The 18,088-nt window shown below is 48.1% G+C and overlaps 1 protein-coding gene across 1 annotated transcript; it reads left to right on the forward strand.

The window, feature by feature from the left end:
• The first annotated feature begins 4,637 nt into the window (after positions 1-4,637).
• RP1L1 (RP1 like 1) lies at positions 4,638-17,831 on the forward strand. The gene is made up of 4 exons (XM_049630071.1): positions 4,638-5,331; positions 10,993-11,134; positions 12,676-13,758; positions 13,885-17,831. Exons 1-4 carry the CDS (start codon positions 4,723-4,725, stop codon positions 17,829-17,831), a joined length of 5,781 nt encoding a protein of 1,926 aa, XP_049486028.1. The 5' UTR covers positions 4,638-4,722.
• Positions 17,832-18,088: the final 257 nt, after the last annotated feature.

The following is an 18,088-nucleotide window of genomic DNA, read 5'->3' on the forward strand; positions in this document are numbered from 1 at the left end:
TGACCAACTGTCTGGTTAGCTGGGGGACAGGAGGTGGCAAATGGGTCCCAGCATTTGAGGGGGCAGTTTCAATGTTAAAACCAAGACAGTCCCAGGGTGTTGGTTAAGTCTGTTGGTTAAGCATGGGCTCAGGTCATTATCTCATGGTTCGTGGGTTGAAACCCCATGTCAAGCTCTTCAGTGTGGAGCTTGCTTGGGATTCTCTCTCTCTCTCTCTCTCTCTCTCTCTCTCTCCCTGTCCCCCCTCTCACAATGAATAAATAAACTTAAAAAAAATATTAAAAGGTAAATGACATTTAACTTGGTAAATATAGATGAAAAGCATTTCAAGTAGAGAGAACAGCGTGGGAAGAAAAAAAAACCCTGTGGGATTTCCCTCTTTTTAGGGGATGGTGTTGGCAGAATGTTGCATGGGATGTATTTATTACGGGGTTCTGAATGGTCAGGGTTTGCACCTCCTCTGCTCGTTTGCTCTCACTCTCGAAATAAAGCATTAAAAAAAAAAATAAAACTAGGCAAGATGTCCCCGGTAAGCTGGGACAGTTGGTCACCTTGGCCTGCAACGACATCTGCTTCTTATTTCCCCACTATTTTTTTCCAGACTGGGATACTGTCCTCCTTTTCTTCACTTACCTGTTCTTAGATCTAACGTAGGGAACCCAAGTTTGCTTTTGCCACTTTTGGCCTCTTAAGCTTCAGTGGAGGGGGACTTTGGGTTCTGCTGTTGAGGTACTTGGTTCCAGAGCTGTGTCTGTGCCGCTTTATCCTCAATCTACCGGCTCCCTAAATAAAGCCATGTCAGATGCACTCCTGGGCGGTGCACCTGCTCCCGCCCAGAAGATGACCCTTCCCACCGCCCCTCACCCCTTCCTCCAAAACTGCTCCTCCCTCTGCAACCTCGCTGGATGAGTAGACAGTGCCACCTCCCACCCAAGTCCCTGAGCCTGAAACCCGAGCGCCACGCAGGACCTCGTCCTCCCTTGCAGCGCCCTCCACAGCCCGCCTGTTGGCCACCAGTCCCTCTGGTGCCTTCTCAGCCTCTGCGGGATCAGTCCACAGCAATTGACCTTCACTCACCAATTACCATCCTGCTCTCCCAGGCCCCATTCTCCCTACTGTTGTCAGAGGGGTCTTTCTAAAATATTAGGATGACATCCTCGAAGGCTCTTCTCGAATTCCCAAGCCTTCTCCCTCTGCTGCAACTTTGCACATACTCCCCCATCCCAAATGCCCTGAGCAGAGCAGGGATGGCAAGTGTCTGGTACTTCTCTGGCCCATCTCTGCCTTGATGCTATGGCAACATTGCTAGCTGATTGCAACACACAGGAAGCCTGGACACCTTTCCTCCAGTCCTTCCACCTGCCCACCTGGTTGTTCAGAATTGGCACCAAGGCCATATCTATTTGTGCTGGTCCTAACTTCTTCCTTCTCTGGTTAATCCTTAAATTGTCCTTTAGGTCTCAACTCAGGAGGTTGCATGTCACCTCTGTCAGGAGTCTTCCCTGATTTGCTGTTCCTCTTAATCTGCTTTTGGTCACACCCTGTGTATAATATATCTATATCTATATATCTCAGAACATTTTTTAAGTCACATTTTAATGATGTCCTTGCTTGTCACACTAAAATGTGAACTTTTTGAAGGTTCATGAAATGGCGCTGCAATCTTCATATTTCCAGGACCCAGCATGGACCCTGGTACCCACTAGATGCTCAGAAATCTTTGATGGGTACACATATGAGTGAACAAATGGGTGATTGAATGAGTGAATAACCTGGTATGGCCAGGTTGTTTTGAAGGTGAATGAATCAAAAGTTCATTAAGCCTCCTTGAAAAGGAAAATCGATTTGCTTCTCCCTTCCCCGTAGCTGCAAGAGAAGGTCATGCTTCTCAGAGACTTGCCAAGAGATGAAGTTGAACCTGTTTGTTTCAATCAATGAGGCTGGAAAGCAAGCAGTTGCCTCACCTTCCTGCGAGGAGCAGTGTGAGTCATATATACCCTCACCTTTCATAGTCCACATATCTAGGCCACCCTGGGTCCTTCAGCTCATTCTCCTGGGTCCTAAATTTTTTTTCTAACATGTGCCTGTATATGTGTGCATGCACATGTGTGTGTACGTCTGTGTGTGTGTGTTTATGTATATGCAGCATCTTGCCAGTTATTTGAGTGCAGGTACATTCAGCAGGGAATGACCAGTAAGTTCCTTCAGCTTCTTGGTCTCATGTGTGCTTGGTCTCATGCTGGGAAGGAGCCTTCATGGTGAACTGTGACTGCTGCTAGCCTGATCTTCGGTACTTAGGATCCATTTCTCTTTTTATTTCAAAAACCCAGTTGGATATTGAGAATTCTAACTCAAAAAGATGTTATTTTCTAGAAGAATGCCAGAAGAAAGGGGCAGTCAGCCACTTGAGCATATGTTGCAATGTTAAGCTTTTGCCTGGGTCTTCAAGGAGTGACAGAAGGGTCTTTGCCTATGCTGCAGGCCAGGTTCTGCTTGAAGGCTCCCCTTTTCACTGCAGAGTTGCTGTCTCAGAGGTTTCCAGAGAGGCTCTCTCTGCCCAGAAATAGGCTGCAAGAAGCAGAAAAGCCCTTGGAGGCAGCAGAATGCTGGGGAACGTGGCAATGCTGGGGGACGTGGTGACATTGAAGAATGCAGTGACAGTGGAGAACACTGACCTTGGGGACATGGTGATGCTGGGGGACACGGTGACCCTCCTTGCCCCTCTCTCAGTCCCTTCGTAAGGGCCAAGAAGGATGTGCATTATTATAAGCGAAAATGGAAACCAAGTAGGAAGAAAAGTTAGTCCTGCAGGAAGACATGCCTGGGTAACAGCTTATGACCACTGCAGGGATGTTTGTGGGAGGTCTAAGAAAGCAGCTTAAAGGGATTAGCTGGGAGGGAGGAGTTTGAAGAACCTAATTACAAAGTTTGTACCAGAGATGAGAGTGGATTAAAAGGCCTCTTTGTGCTCCAAGATTTTGAAAATGAGAGAAGAGTTCTTTCCCTAAGATGAATGTGGATAAATAGAGAGTAAAGGTAAGAAAGGGAGATGGGGGCACCACTGAGCCGTAAGTAGGATTAATGGCTGCAGCAGGGAAGATCATGTTTACTTGCCGTGTGCACATTTATGAGGATCCTGCTATGGTCTGAACCACGTGGAAGCAGGGAAGACTCCTCACTTGATCATGATTCATCAAGTATCAGCTTACTGACAGGATTGAGTGTTGTTATGAGTTCTGTGAAATATGGGTGTTATTAATTGGTATGTATTTCCTGGGCCCCTGATCTGTGTCAAGCATGGGGCTTGGAGCCCTGGGCAGTACAGATTTGCCTCCCAGGCTTGGGGTACTTGGCCAGAAGGGATACAGGCCCAGAATATTGGAAATATCGGGGGGAGCTATACTGAAAACGGAGGTTGCCCCGGACTAGGGATCTGGTACAGGCTCCACAAAGGAGGTAAGCCAAGGCAGGGTGCAGAAGGATAGGGGCTGCCATGCAGGGAGAGCCTCTGAGCCAGGCAGCCTGATGGGAGTAGAGAATTTCTGCAGGAAAGAAACAGGAGCTGAGGCTCAAGGGGCAGCCAGAAGCAAGCCTGAGAAGCCCTTTAATTGTGGGGGTAAATGGCCCAAGCTTCTTCTTCAGACACTGGGGAATCAATTGAAGGATTTGGAGCATAGGAAATGTCTAGGTAAAAACTAGGTTTTAGGACAACTTGACTGGCAGGTGCACAGAACAGAGCAGGGTGATCTGGACAGGAAGAACCTGTGGGAGGCTTTTCCAAGGGTCCCGGGCAAGACAATGGGGGTTCCCCTGAGGTGGGAATAGAAATGAACAGTTTGACAAATGGGCTTGATCCTATCAAAGCTAAGCTAAGCCACCAATCTTCCACATCGATAGAAGTGGGCTGGGGTATTCTCCCATAGGGTTTATTACACATCTTCCAAAGACTTTGGAGGGATGCAAGGAGGGGGACATTCTTTTTACATTAATGCAAACATTACCATATAATAAAGAAAAGACATGGTGGCATCCTCTTTGGGCTACAAGTCTCCTCGTCTACCCTCCCATCTCCGAGTGGTTTGTGACCAAGGGATTCTGCTCACCTGGTACCTAGAAGATGTGAATCCAGATTGCTGTGAATCCCTCCAGGGTTACACACAAAACCTTGCACTGAGAGAGCAGGCAAGGTACCCAAGTCTCCTGAATGCCCGTCCCATGTTCTTATGCCTGTGTTATATGGTCTTCTCTTTATTTACCCACCTCTTTAGGAGACAAGCTCTAAAGTATTAAAGGAGTTCAAGGTGGTAGAAGAGGGTAAGAGAAACAGCAAGAGGAAGGAAAGGAAGAAGAATTTATTGATGCTTACTCTATGCCAGGTGTTCTGTATATGTAAACTCAGTTAATCATTATAGTCACTATGCAGAGTGAACATGGCTGCATCTTAGAGGTGAGATCCACCAAGATGAAGATTATGTCATTAACCTCCTGGATATTAAGTGGGGAGTTGGGATTTGAATTCGTATCTGTCTGGTGCCAAACCTTTGGCCTTCCTTCTATTCCTGTCAAAATGGGTTAACCAGCTTCTATGTAGCCGAGTGGAACAAATTTGGGATGGCCAGGAGGCGCCTCTCTAACAAAGGAGCGAGAAATGCAAACTCTTGCAGGTTGCTCTCTGACTCTCCTCTTCCTCTGATCCCTTTCAGCTGCCTCGACCTCCACACCATGAACAGCACCCTGAGAGATGCCCAGGCCCCGAGCCACCGGGAGTGCCTACTGCCTTCTGTGGCCCGGACTCCCTCTGTCACCCAGATCACACCAGCCAAGAAGATAACCTTCCTCAAGAGAGGGGATCCCCGGTTTGCTGGGGTTCGCTTGGCTGTTGACCAGCGTGCTTTCAAGAGCTTCGGTGCCCTGATGGATGAGCTCTCTCAGCGCATGCCTCTCTCCTTTGGGGTGCGCTCTGTCACTACGCCCCGGGGCCTGCATGGCCTCAGTGCCCTGGAACAGCTGGAAGATGGTGGCTGCTACCTCTGCTCTGATAAGAAGCCCCCCAAAACACCCAGTGGACCAGGCTGGCCACAAGGGGGAACCTCATCTGCTCAGCAGTCAAGGGAATTTGAAAGCCGGGGTGAGGCGCCAGGAACATCCTCTTCCTGCAAGGGTCCTAAGGCCCCAAGAAGGATAATGCTGATTAAGAATGGGGACCCTAGGTTCCAGAAGACAGTGGTTCTCAGTCACAGAAATACAAGGAACCTGACGGCCTTTCTCAGCAAAGCCTCAGATCTTCTGCACTTTCCTGTGAAACAGGTGTATACGACCAGTGGAGAAAAGGTAGGCTGTCTGGGTGTGATATTTCCTCTAAAAAGTTCTTTGGCCCTCAGATCGAAATACTTTGATGGAATGGGGAAGTTATCCCTTAAAATGAAGCACAGATTGCCCTGCTATTAATTAAAGGTGAATAGAGACATGCAGTCAAACAAGCAATTATTATTTATATTCTGGCTACCATTTAGTGAGCACTTAGTAAGTGCCAGACACCAGGCCTTGCACATTTTTATTATTTCCTCATCCACTCCTTCTGTTATCCAATCCCACCTATTTTGGTGAGAATTCAGTGCAGAACATGAAAACTACTCAAAGTACCTTTAGCAGAAAGCAATCTAATCCAGGGCATCAGGGGATTTCTAAATCTTTAAACAATTGGAGGCATGAGCTCTGAGCTGGTCTGCAGGAAGCTACTACCCTGATTGAAGCTACCGTGATTATTGAATTGAAGAGTACTTCTCTGCAGTGGCATCCAAGTTTGTAAAGCTGGGATCAGGAAACTGCCACAGCTGCATGTTGACATTCTTGACATGCAGGAAAACTGGGGTGCCGAGTCCAGACACTGCTGTCTGGGCTACTGTAGCTGTCTGGTACCCACACATTTGCTTTGCAACAACAACAACAAGAATCAAGAAGAGATAGTGTCTGTCTCACTTGCTTTCCCAGACTTGATCAAGTACATCTAACTGATGGAGAACCCAATCTTCATACAGTCCTAACTTTAAAGAAGGCTAGTGAATGTAATTTTTGCCTTTCCAGATTCTGCAGAACATAAAGTGCACTGTAGGTGGGCGTGATGGGGGAAGGAGGTGGATTGATCTAATCCACAGTCTCCCCATAATCCACTCCTATCACTATTTAACACCTGTATATACTACTCTGCCACTACTTAAATTTATAAGCAGCATCTACAGCAGCAGGTTCTCACCTAAGAATGTAGCTGTCTTTCCTACAGTCGGAACATATGCACTTCCTCCCCAACTCCGAGTCACATCAGGGTCACATTAGAACTGTACCATCCATCCTCTGGGCACAAGCCCACCTTGTAGCCTCTGTGTTAAGATTTAGCTATCAAGTCCACAACCACCAAAATACCTTGTATAAAGTGCCAGATGGAGGCAAAGGCAAAACATAGAAAATTGTTTCACACCTACCAAAGCTGTGAAGAAAACCAGGTTATCTACTGCAAGGCCATTGATGGTATTAGGTTTCCTTCTACTGTCCATTTTGTGTGTTCCCTCTGACCTCTGCCAGCACCTCAGCTTAATGTGGTTATGGATGTGGTAGAGTGACTGAACCATTTCTACAATATAAATTACGGTGCATTTACTATTTGCTAGCATGTGCTGTATCTTTCCTGTGGACTCTGAGCCCTTGGAGGTTCTTCATGAACTGCTGGGTTAACTTTTACCACTGAATATGACAGCTACAGAAAGCACCCAAGGGATTCCCTGAGCAATAGATGACTTTTCCCCAATCCTATTGCATTACAGCAGCCCTATTTCCCCTTGATAATCAGAATCAATCATCCCATTCAACACAGAAACCCCCTTGTTGCCTTGTGGTTCATTGTTGCAAGAATCACCATATGGCCAGGTAAGGGATCCTTTAAACTTTCAACTGCACTGTCTCAACTTTCAACTTCACTGACCCACTGTTGTGTCTCCTGGTTGGAACATTTCCCCTTAGATTCAGAGACTTCCAAACTAGCAGAGCCTGAAGTTGTTGGAATGGGAAACAAAATGTTTTCAGTTAGGTCATAGGTGTAACAGTGAGAGGAACTGCTCTCATTCCCATCTTTAATTTCCAGGCACTGTTGCCTATGGAGAAACAGCACTATACTGTATATTGGTTGCCAGTCAAGAGCACGTATAACATCCTGCAAGACAATGCTTCAACATCGTAAAGTGATACCTTTCAGCTGGTGCTCAAACTGAGCCTCCCGTAGAATGATCCACTGTTCTATAAGTTATAGCTACTTTGGGGCAATGGTATATATGTCTACACAGTGAATTAAATGTGTGTTAGTGCATTGGCTCACTTCTTTTGCTATAAAATCAGTTCTTTGGATAGAACTAATCTTCATGGATTATTGCAATGATGAGTAAGGTATTTAGTAAGTCCAAGGATGGTGATACTAGAAGGATGCTGGGAAGGAAGAAAATATATAAGCAAAATCAGTGTCTTTTCCAATGAGTACACATTTCCATCATGGGGGGGGGTGGGTTCAATGTTATTATCTTCACAAGAGATGGCTGGCTGAATACCTCAAGGTATGTTGCAAATTGCAAGTATTTTGGCATAAGTTTAGCATGGATCTCTGTTCTTGGCAGATTGGAGCCTCAGCAGAGTTGGCAGTCAGATCCACATGAATAAGGTAGTTTATGTTTCTAGTTCATGTTTACTTTGCCACTTTGTTTGAGCCAATTGAGCACAACTTGGGGTGGTTGGAGGAAGATAATGACTAACATCCATTGTACAGGTCATTTGTCCACATGATTATAACCTTCTGGTGAGCATACAATGGGACACAAATGTTCTCACTCTCTGGGCGCAGATTCCTCTCCAGAGTTCCTTGTCACTAAGCCTCCAGTCCTACTCCTTCCAAGTCCCTGATTCTCATATTGAACTGATAATCACTGCCCATAAATTGCCATAGAACCTCCTTCCTTTGCTCCTTCCATGAAAAGTAGCCAATCAACAATATTGTTCCTTGTACTTTCCTTCACCACTGCCCTTAATGCCCCCCTAAGTGGGTCTGTCATGCTGCAGTGGTCAATTTTTGACTTGTGTCAGCATACCCTGTGAAACCATCTGAAAGCCAGAATCAAATATTTTCATCTTCAGTTAACTGGTCATAGGGAACTTCCCCAGGAAGTTGTAGGTGTGTGGGGAGGAGAGATGGCAATGCAACAGAAGCACGTGAACTGAGAGTGTGGTTCATGCAATTTACATATGCCTTCAGTGCAAACATCTGGAGCCTGATATAGTACATGTCACCACCACCTGATGATGGAGTGCTGCTTTGACATACCTGCTTTGTGGCTTGATGGATCATACAATAACCATTTCATTTGTATTTCAACAACTAGCAGAATCAGTTTCTGCATCTGATGTTTGACTACAAGAGGAAAAGATTCTTTTACAGTAGTAGTAGAAGCACCCAGGTCCTCTGGCCATCCCAGAACTGAGAGCTTAGACCTTAAGCTTGCCATTCTCTTTAAGTCAGAGAAGTCAGCCTACTGTATAATCCTTTCAGCCCTCATTATCAAGGCAGCCAGGGATAGTCAAAATCCTGCTCTCAGTAAGCACTACATTCTACTATCAGAGGTGATCATTCAAGAATCTGTTTTACCACTTTGTGCCATAGGCCACCAGTGTCCCATTGTAACCAGATTATCACTGCCTTTAAACCCAATCAGGTCAGATAATCAGATAACTAATCCTAGATTCCCATTCTTGAGTGTCTATTGCATGTAACAATCTCTGATACTGCACTTTTAATCAGCTATGATTCAGTACAGGAAACAAAATCCTCTGTAGGTATCGTAAGCACGAAAAAATTATACACAGAGAGTTTTGTGTTTAAAGATTGGGAAGCTGCAGGAGCATACATTTGATTTCTGGAACTAGTTCCGAGAACATCATTGACCTATCTGGGTAGATACCTCTCACACAATCAAGCAAGTGGGTTTTTGGGGGGCTGTCACCAGAATAATTGAGTTCAGTATCAGCTCACCACTGCTGTGGTCCAGAATCAGGCAGGTGATATGCCACTACTGTCTATTGGTATCCAGAAAGCTGGTGACTGGTACTGGAACAATGAGTGTGACTTTTGCCATCTCAGCTGCACATGCTCCTTTGTACCTTTGACTTTTTTTTTCTTGTGACAACAATCAAAATAAAAAAAAAGATGGCCTCTGCTTCATTGTCATTTTCCATACCTTGTACAAGTGCATCTAATCGTTGGAAACTATTTCGTGGTTAGAATTATAGCTGCAAAGGAGTCTAGGGAGCTTTATATGCTCTGCAGTACTGGAAATTACAGCAGAAAGAGTAAAATAGATATTGACTAATTTAGGACATGACATCTGCACAAACTCATGAGGAGGTTAATGTCATTCTTTTATTTGCATGGGTAAGAAAACTGGGGCACAGAGGCTAAGTAGTTTGCTCATGGTTGCATGGCTGGCAGATGATACAGTCAGCATTGATGATTTAAGAGTCATCATGTAAGAAAACTTTCAAATTATGGCACATTGCTATGTACTATCATGTGCTACATGCAGAGTACACAGAGAAATAAGTCTAGGTCCCTGCTTTCAATTAGCTACAGTTTAGAGGGAAGGGTGAGAGGGAGAGGTACAAACATAAGTTAGTTGGAGAAAAAAATATTAGTGTAATTTCATATAGAATTACTGCAGAACTATTAGAGTTTCTGTTAACAAAAGGATGTTGTATCTCCCCAGCGCAGGCTTGGGTCATAACTCAGTTTTCAGGTCCTCAACTGGATTAACACTCTCAATAACTCTCCTTTTGTGTGTGTGGATCCTAAACCTCAACCTCTTTCCAGAATGGGAGCATCATTTAGGACTCAATTATTTTTTTCCCCTTAGAAAAGTCTGATTTCCTAGAAACATGACTACATCTATAAATTGATAGACTTGGGTCATGTTTGTATTTTTGTGATTGACTAGAGCTCCAAATCAACCAAGAAATGTACCCAGTAGTTTGAAACAAACTTCTAATTAACTAGGTTGAAAGATCTGATGTACAGCTAATTTAATGTCATTTGTGGAGACAGGATGCAAAAGGTCTTTTTTTTTCCATTTCCTTGTTAATGAACATACCCTTCTAATTTGAGAAAATAAAAAAGAACATATAAAGCCCTTTGAAGATGAAACTAAATACCCCAACACTGCTACTTACAATATAATGTCATAAATAGTGCAACATCTCACATACGCAGGGGCCTCAGGCCCACGTGAGATTTTTCTAAAAGCAGGGTCCTGTTTCCTGGAATGCAATATTGCCTGATAGGTACCCAGCCCAGGATGTCCTGGGGTGGGTGGGAAAGGATGACACAAGCCTCTGGGCAGGAGCCTAGAAAACCAATGGAGAAGCCTGGAAGAGAATGACTACCTGTAGAGAGAACAGCCTTGCCCTTTTCCACTCCAGAAGGGTTGAAGGGTTCAAGATTATATTGGAAAGCACAGATAGGACCCAGGAGAGAACTCTGTGTGGGAAAAGAGTGAGATAGTAAATCAGATCTCCATAGGGAAGATGTAGGACCTTCTGGTTGCTTTAAAAAAATACGTATTCTGTAGGGTGCAAGTGCAAGCAGGGAAGTGGGCCAAAGATTTCTTGAAGTGTTTCCCACCTGAGACATCCAGAATACTCCCTAAACCACAGGCCTCATTCGAGGTGGAGGGAGAGGGTGTAGGTAGAAAGGAAGGTCATAGTGGTAGGACCTCAGGCCCTAGCTAGTTATGGAGGTATTATGGCAAGTGGATAGGATCCTTTCCTTGAATCAGAATTCTGGGGTGAGATGTGCAAACCTCAGGAAAGGTCCAGTGTGAGGGGATTTTTCCAGTACCTATGTCTCCTCGGGAAGAAGGTGGGTTTTGCAAGCTAGGCTTCCTAAAACTCAACACTCTCCTTCTTCAGGTGGACTCTTGGAACGGTCTACTGCACAGCCCCTCGGTGCTAGTATGTGCTGGTTATGAGTCCTTCAAACCTCTGGCAATGGAAGATTCCAGAAGATATGGGATTGAAACTTTATCTGGGCAGACTTCAAGAAATAAAACTGGTGAGTTAGTTTTGGAGTTTCTTCAATTTTTCACTGGATAGTGGTTCAGTAGGACTGGGAAGATATCCCTTCCAGATAATTTTAAAAACCTGCCTTTTGGCCCCAATTTTGGAGTATCCTAGTTGTTTTGGGTAACTCTTGCCTTTTCCTCTTTATTATCATCATCAACCTTAATCAGGCTGAACATTTGACTGGGGTATGGAGAAAGGAGTCTGGTATTTAAGAAAACAGGAATTAGGAGATCTTGAACTTTAAGTTTCCAGGATCTAAAATAAACTTTATTAAGGACCATGGTGGGCATGACCATAGGTGTGCGGCATTTGCATCTTTCAAGAGTCATGACTTCCTTAGACAACAGTGGAAGCCAAATGACCTAAAACTAATGATAACCATCAATCATGCATCCATTCATCAATCTATACATCCAACTGTATATCCCTCCAAAAAGCTTACTATTTCCAGAGTCAAAGGGTTGTTATTTAAAAAACACATTATTTTAAAAGTATAACTAACAACTGTAGATTGAAATTTCAGCAACATTATTGGAATAGAAATGGGCAAATTTGGTGAATAAACAAAATAATATCCATTGTGAAAATCTGTTAAGAAATGACAATAATGATTTTGGTGATCGCTGCATGCCAGGTGCTAGAGGTACAAAGACCTATTAGCCACAGACCCCCCTTTGGAGGAGCCCTCAGTCTCATTAGGTGCTTATGGAAGAGGAAAGCTTGGAAAAACCTTCCGTCCAGATGGACTCAAGTGGGGAGATCTGTTCTTTTGCTGGCTGTAGCCTCAGCCCCCACTAGTCTTTTCCTTTTGCCATGCATTAGTTCAAGAGATGAAATGAGAAAGTACTAAGGGCTTTATTCTTTTTTGGTATCCCTTCTTTCTTCTCTTTCTTTCTCTTTTCAAGGCTAGGGTGCAGGGTTGACTATCAGGACTTGCTATTGTGTGTCCAGGTCTTTCCTTGAAATCATGGATCAACCCTAAAGCTTGATGAGTGTTAGGATGATAAATCACTCTTAATAATTGAAAAGCATTTTACAGTTTCCAGTCAGGCACTTGTGCAGCAGCTTATTGATTTTGCTTTCTGTGTTGGGGGTGGGCATGAGCAGGGCCAGGAATTAGCTCTGGGCACTGCTGCTCTGCCTACCAACTCTGCTATCTACCAAGAACCTACTTTGTGCTAGAACGTCTACAGAAAGTTTTATAGGCACTGCCTTGCATCATCAAAACAAACCTGTTATTCTTATTTTACAACTCAGTAAAGAGGCTCTGCCAAAAACTACACAGTAAGGAAGTGGCAGAGTTGAGATTGAATTCAGACTTCAATTTCATCTCACTAGGCTTTGCTGGTTCACAAACTGCAGACTGGATATTCATTCTAGAGTGGTTTCTGCCCTTACTTTGTGTTTTGGGAGGTGGTAGGGGTGTTGAGGTGATGAAAGGCTCATGGCCAGCCTTTATTCTCTTACTCTGAAGCTCCCCCTAGTAGCTCACTGTCTTTCCTCTTTTTTCTTATTTTTATTATGTGCCAGGAAGCTGGGGGCCAAAAGCCAAGCAGAGTGTGATCCACTCAAGGTCCAGGTCGGGCAGTCGGCCACGGCGGTTTTCCTTGCTGTCGGAGAGGTCTGGTCTCAGTGACCCCCCAGTGTCCCTGCATCACGCCCAGATGGGCCCTGCTTCTGAAAGATATCCTCAGGACACACCCACCCAGCTTGGCCCATTGGTGGCCAGTGATGATGTTGAGAAAAAGGTCCACATAAATGAGGATGGCAGCCTGTCTGTAGAGATGAAAGTCCGTTTCCACCTACTTGGCGAGGATGCACTTCTGTGGTCCAGGAGGGTGGGCAGGGCCAGTGTCCTCACGGCAGCCAATGGAGAGGTCCCTGTTCTGGGGGAGGTGGATCCCCTCCACTGTGTGTGTGAGAGTCACCCTGGGGGCTCCTCGGAACCTGGAACACAAGGACTAGGGACCTGTGAGGCAGGATGTGAGAAAGCCCTTGGCCGAGGCCGGTGGAAGCCAGGGTCTAGATATGAGATATGGATGAACCCCCTGTACTCTGCCCAGGAAGAGAGGATGGCCTCTCAGAGGAGATCCAGGTTGACCCAACACTCCTATTCCAGGAGGCCCTGGAGCCAAGGAGTCACCGGAAGGAAACGAAGCAGGAAAGACAGTGTCAGCCCTGACTCCAGTGACAGACCCCCCAAAGACTCTGAGCCCAACTCCTCCTGCTGCTCTAGGTCTCTGGAGGGCAGCGTGGACAGCTGTGACCTACATGCGGCCTCTGGGGCTGCCTCCCAGACAGAAGCAGGGAGGGAAGCTGGCAGCATGTGCAGGACTAGTAAAGACCCGGGTCCACAGGGAACAGGGCAGGACAGAGAGCACCATAGATGCCTGAAGCAGCAGAGTGGAGGCACGGCAGGTGTTACTTGTGAGTCCTCAGGGAGTGCTGGGTCTCATGAGGAGTCCAGTGAAATGGGTGAGCAGCACCAGGGCTGCCTAAGCAAGACAAGTGTCATGACTACTTCCCGGCCAAAGGCCACTCAGAGGAAAGGCTCCAGTCCTCCCACAGTGAGTCCCTCATCTTTGAGGAACAAGGACTCACAGGCAGAGGAAAGTAGACAGGGTTCCAGGTGCCCCCAGGCTAGGGGTAGGTCTGGGATGGGATCGCCCCTGGTTTCAGATCAATCTGGCTCTGCGGATACTGCAGAAAGCTGTTCTCTGCCTTCTGCCTGTGCCTCAGTCCCAGGCAGAAGAAAGCAGGAAGGCAGATCCAGGGCTGTGTCCTCTCCCAGCATTTCCAGCCACAGCCGAGGGGCCCGGATAGACCACCCCAGGCGGCACCCCAACCGAAGGGACATCTACTGTCCGCTTGACTCAGCTGTTCCCAGGCAAGTGCCGGGGCCTTCTAGTGGAGGCAGGGCCTGTCCAGATAACCCAGCACCACACCTTTCTGGAAGCTCACCTACTGCCAGGAACCAGGCTTCCTGGGACGCAGGGCCTCCCTCCTCTGCCTCTCTTCATTCCCAGGATGTACAGGGGATTAGCAGTGCTCTCATGACCCCTGTGAGCAATTCTGACTGTACTTCCAATTTCTATCCCCCATACTCTCCCTCTGCTGAGACTGAAGGTCACTCTGAGCTCAGGGCACGGTCACCAGCTCCCTCACCTTCCAACACATCAGACCCTTTGAGCATCCAAGCTGATGGCCTGGACAAAAAGGCAGGGAATGACCTTCCCAAGCCTTCCTGGCCTTTAGTTCCACCAGTTGGAGAGCCTGAGGGAGGGATGCCAGGAGCCCACCGAGACTGCTGCTGCTCACCAATCAGCACACCCCTGTTCCATGAGACCCCCAGTGATAACACTCAGACCCTACAGACCTCCCAGCCATCAGGCAGCCAGGGGCCCTCCTCTGAGGTCTCCTTGGTATGCAGCAGGTACTGTCCCACCCCCCCGAGGACATGGCCTTTTGTCAAGAAACACCCTTCAGGCAGCAGTAGCCTTGGTGCTGACTGGGAGCCAGACGGGAGAAAGCTGGAGGAGGAAAAGCTAGATGCACGGCCCCCACGGCCCCCGGGGTCTCAGTCAGGGGCCATGGGGAAAGCAGTCAAAGCCTTGAGAAAGGGCAGCTCTAGCTGTGGTCCCAGGTCTGGGAGAATGTTACAGGGGAAGGTTGCTGGTGGAGGGGAAAGCCTGGAGGAGCAAGAGGAAGATGGCAGAATGATGCTGGGTGCCCTACCCCGAGCCTCACCAGATGCTGTGGTCCGTGAATGGCTGAGCAACATCCCGGAGGAGCCCATACCCATGAAATGTGAGACGGTGGATGAGAGTACAGTTGTGGTGGGGGGTGATCCAGAAGGCCCCAAGGAGGACAATGCTGACAAACATTCCCAGGAAGGTCTAGGGGAGCCAGTTCTGGCCAGACAACTGTCCCATGAAGGGGTCACCAGTGAAAAAGCAGAATCAGATGGTGCCCTCCCAGTGACTAGTGATGCTCATTCCAAGTCAGGAGAGGGCCATCCTTGTAGCAGAGTTTCAGAAGTCCCCAGGGAGACTGGATCAGGCAAAGGAATGGCTGTGGACTGCGGTGTGGGCCAGTGTGTGCTTCCTCACAAGGTCTCTGCCTCCATACAGATCATGAAGGTGCTGATGGGCTCCAAGCAGGGCCGGCCCAGCAGTCTGCCTGAGGTGTCCAGTACAGTGGGCAGGAGGCTTAGCCACTCTGCCCGGGCCCTTATCACCTGTCTTGCTGGGCTCCACTTCTTTGATGAAGACCTTAGGTCTCCTACTGACAAAGTGAGGTTCACAGAGTCTCCTCGGTACCAGGAGCTCCTGAGCACCTTCCAGGCCCTATGGCCAGGGTGTGGCTGCAGGCAAGGTGAGCTGGATTCTGGCCTCTGGGAGCTTGGCTGGTGCAAGGCTCTGCCAGGCCTCAGGTCCCATGTCATGACTGAGGACTTCACACCAACATCCTCATCTGGTGTGGATGTTGGCAGTGGCTCCGGAGGCTCAGGGGAGGGCACTGGACCCTGTGCCATGGACAGCGCCCTGGTCCCTGAGAGGATAGAGCTGCCCTTGAAAATCCCCTCCCAGAGGCCTGATTCTAGAACCTCCAAGAACCAAGAGGATCCAGAAAAACAGCAGTCCAGTGTTTCTACAGCCTCTTCAAACTCCCAAGAATGGGCTTGTGCCACCAGGAAAGACAAGGCAGAAAGAAACAGTGGGGAGCAGGTGCTGGACAGTAACCTGGATCAAGTAGTTGAAAACGCAATGCAAGAAGAGGAGGTACAACTAGAGAAAGTTGAAGAAGAAAAAGAAATAGCAGAACTGCCAGGAGAGGGTGTCCAAGGATCTGCAGAAGAGGGAAGAGTCATGGGACAAGAATTGTCAGAGGCTGACTCTGACGATGGGGAAGGTGCACAGGAAGATAAGAGTGTGCAGGAAGAGGAAGCAGGAGGAGACCCTGCCTCCACCACACTTTGCCCTCCAGGGACAAGAGAGAAACCACCAGAGCCCCCTAGGAGCCCTAGCAGGAGGGATCCAGATGCCAGCGAAAGTCAGAGTGGCCCCAACAATGAGCCTGGCTTGGAGAAGCCACCCCAAACAACTGAGACAAGCCATGAGCAAACCCAGACCAAGTTCTTGCAGGGGCCTGGGGAGAAGAGCTCTTCTACAGCCTGCAGAGTGTCCCTGGATCCTGACATCCTCTGGGTGACCAAGTTGCTAAAGAGGATGGAGAAAGCTTTCATGGCTGACCTTGCCAGAGCCACAGCCGAGATCCGAGCCCGCTGGAGCCTGCAGAGCAATGACCTTCTGGACCAAATGGTGGCAGAGTTACAGCAGGATGTGGGCCAGCGGCTCCAGGATAGCACTGAGAAAGAACTCCACAAGATCCAGAGCCGGGCAGCGGGGAGGATGCCAGGGCCAGCGAGGGAAGCCCTCAGGTGGGAGATGTCCCTGCAGACAGAGCAGCGCAGGCGTCGTCTCCGGGACCTGCGCAACCTCTCGGCTTTCTCAGAGCAGGCTCGAAGCCAGGGGATCCTGTCCTTCCCTGTGGAGGATGTGCCAACCCTCCATGGAGCCCTGGGGACCTGGCTGGTTGGGGAGCCTGAGGGGGAGGAGTTTTGTCCCTGTGAGGCCTGCATGAGAAAGAAAGTGATCCCTACATCCCCGAAAGACACAAAGGGGGTAACCAGCGCACCCATCAAAAAGGCCTTTGACCTGCAGCACATTCTGCAAAAGAAGAAAGGAGGGTGTGCTAATGGGGAGGCAGCAGAGACAGTCCCAGAGAAGAGAGAGATGGAGCTTCTCCAGGGGAACGCCTCAGGGATAGGGACTATTGACAATGAAGGCCTGGAGCTGGGGTTAGGCCAGGATCCTGGGACAGAGGAGGGGGGTGAGGATGAGAGCAGCCAGAGCCTTGGCAGGGATGGACACCCCCAAGTGGGAGAGGAGGGTGAAGTTTCTCAGAATGGAGAAGAGAAAACAAAACCCCGGCAAGGCAGTGTCTTTGAGGGAGTGGGCAGGGAGGAGCAGGGCTTTGGTGAGAAGGATGAAAACACAGAGAAGGGCTCTAGAGCTGAAGGCAGTTTGGAAGGTGAAGCCTGGGGAGAAGGTGACCAAAGTCCAGAGGGACAGAATGATGGTGCTGTAACTACAGAGGGAGACAGGAAGCCAGAGTCAGTGGGAGGAGATCAAGGTGAGAAAGAAGGTAGCTCACAAGCTGTCTGGGTGCAGGGCCAACAAGGTGAAACTTCTGGAAACAGCAGCCCAGACAAAGAGGGGAAGCCAGCAATGCTCCCTACCCCAGATGGAGACACCCCCTGCCAAAGGTCAGGCTGGAAAGCAGGCCTTGCCTCCTCCAGCACCTTTTCTCTGGGAAATTGCTCTCAGCTCTCTCAGAAAGGCTCTGAAGAAAAGCCTTCGAATGGAGACATGAGGAGCATCGAAGATGAGTCCAAGGGAATCCCCAGTCCAGAGAGAAAAGTCACAGGCATGTATCCAGAAAGCTCCACTTCTGAGCAAGAAGTGGCACCCTTGGGCCCAAGGACTCCAGAGCAGGAGGTAGGTGAGGCCTCTGGCCTAGAAGCTGAGAATGTAATTGAAAGTCTCTCTTTCACAGAAATGAGGTCTAAAAACCTCACCAAGGACAGGACAGATGGCTTTGGCCAAGATGACTTAGATTTCTAGAGATCCAGCTGCAAGGTGGTCACAAGCCTGTTTTTATTAGTAGTTTGTCTACAAATCTGAGCGTGGCTGGGTCCCCTACAGATGCACAGAGAGCATGGAGAACGATCAGGGCTTGCCAAGGACATGGTCATACCACGCTGTCCCTGGGTTCTAAATTCTGGAGCTTCCCAAGGCCTCCCTGGCCAATCCCATGCACGTTGTGAAGAAGGCTTATCTCAGACCTGCCCTGTTACCTGAGGGCCACTGGACTCTTCCAT

This window comes from Panthera uncia, chromosome B1 (assembly GCF_023721935.1).
Source record: "Panthera uncia isolate 11264 chromosome B1, Puncia_PCG_1.0, whole genome shotgun sequence".
Taxonomy (NCBI): domain Eukaryota; kingdom Metazoa; phylum Chordata; class Mammalia; order Carnivora; family Felidae; genus Panthera; species Panthera uncia.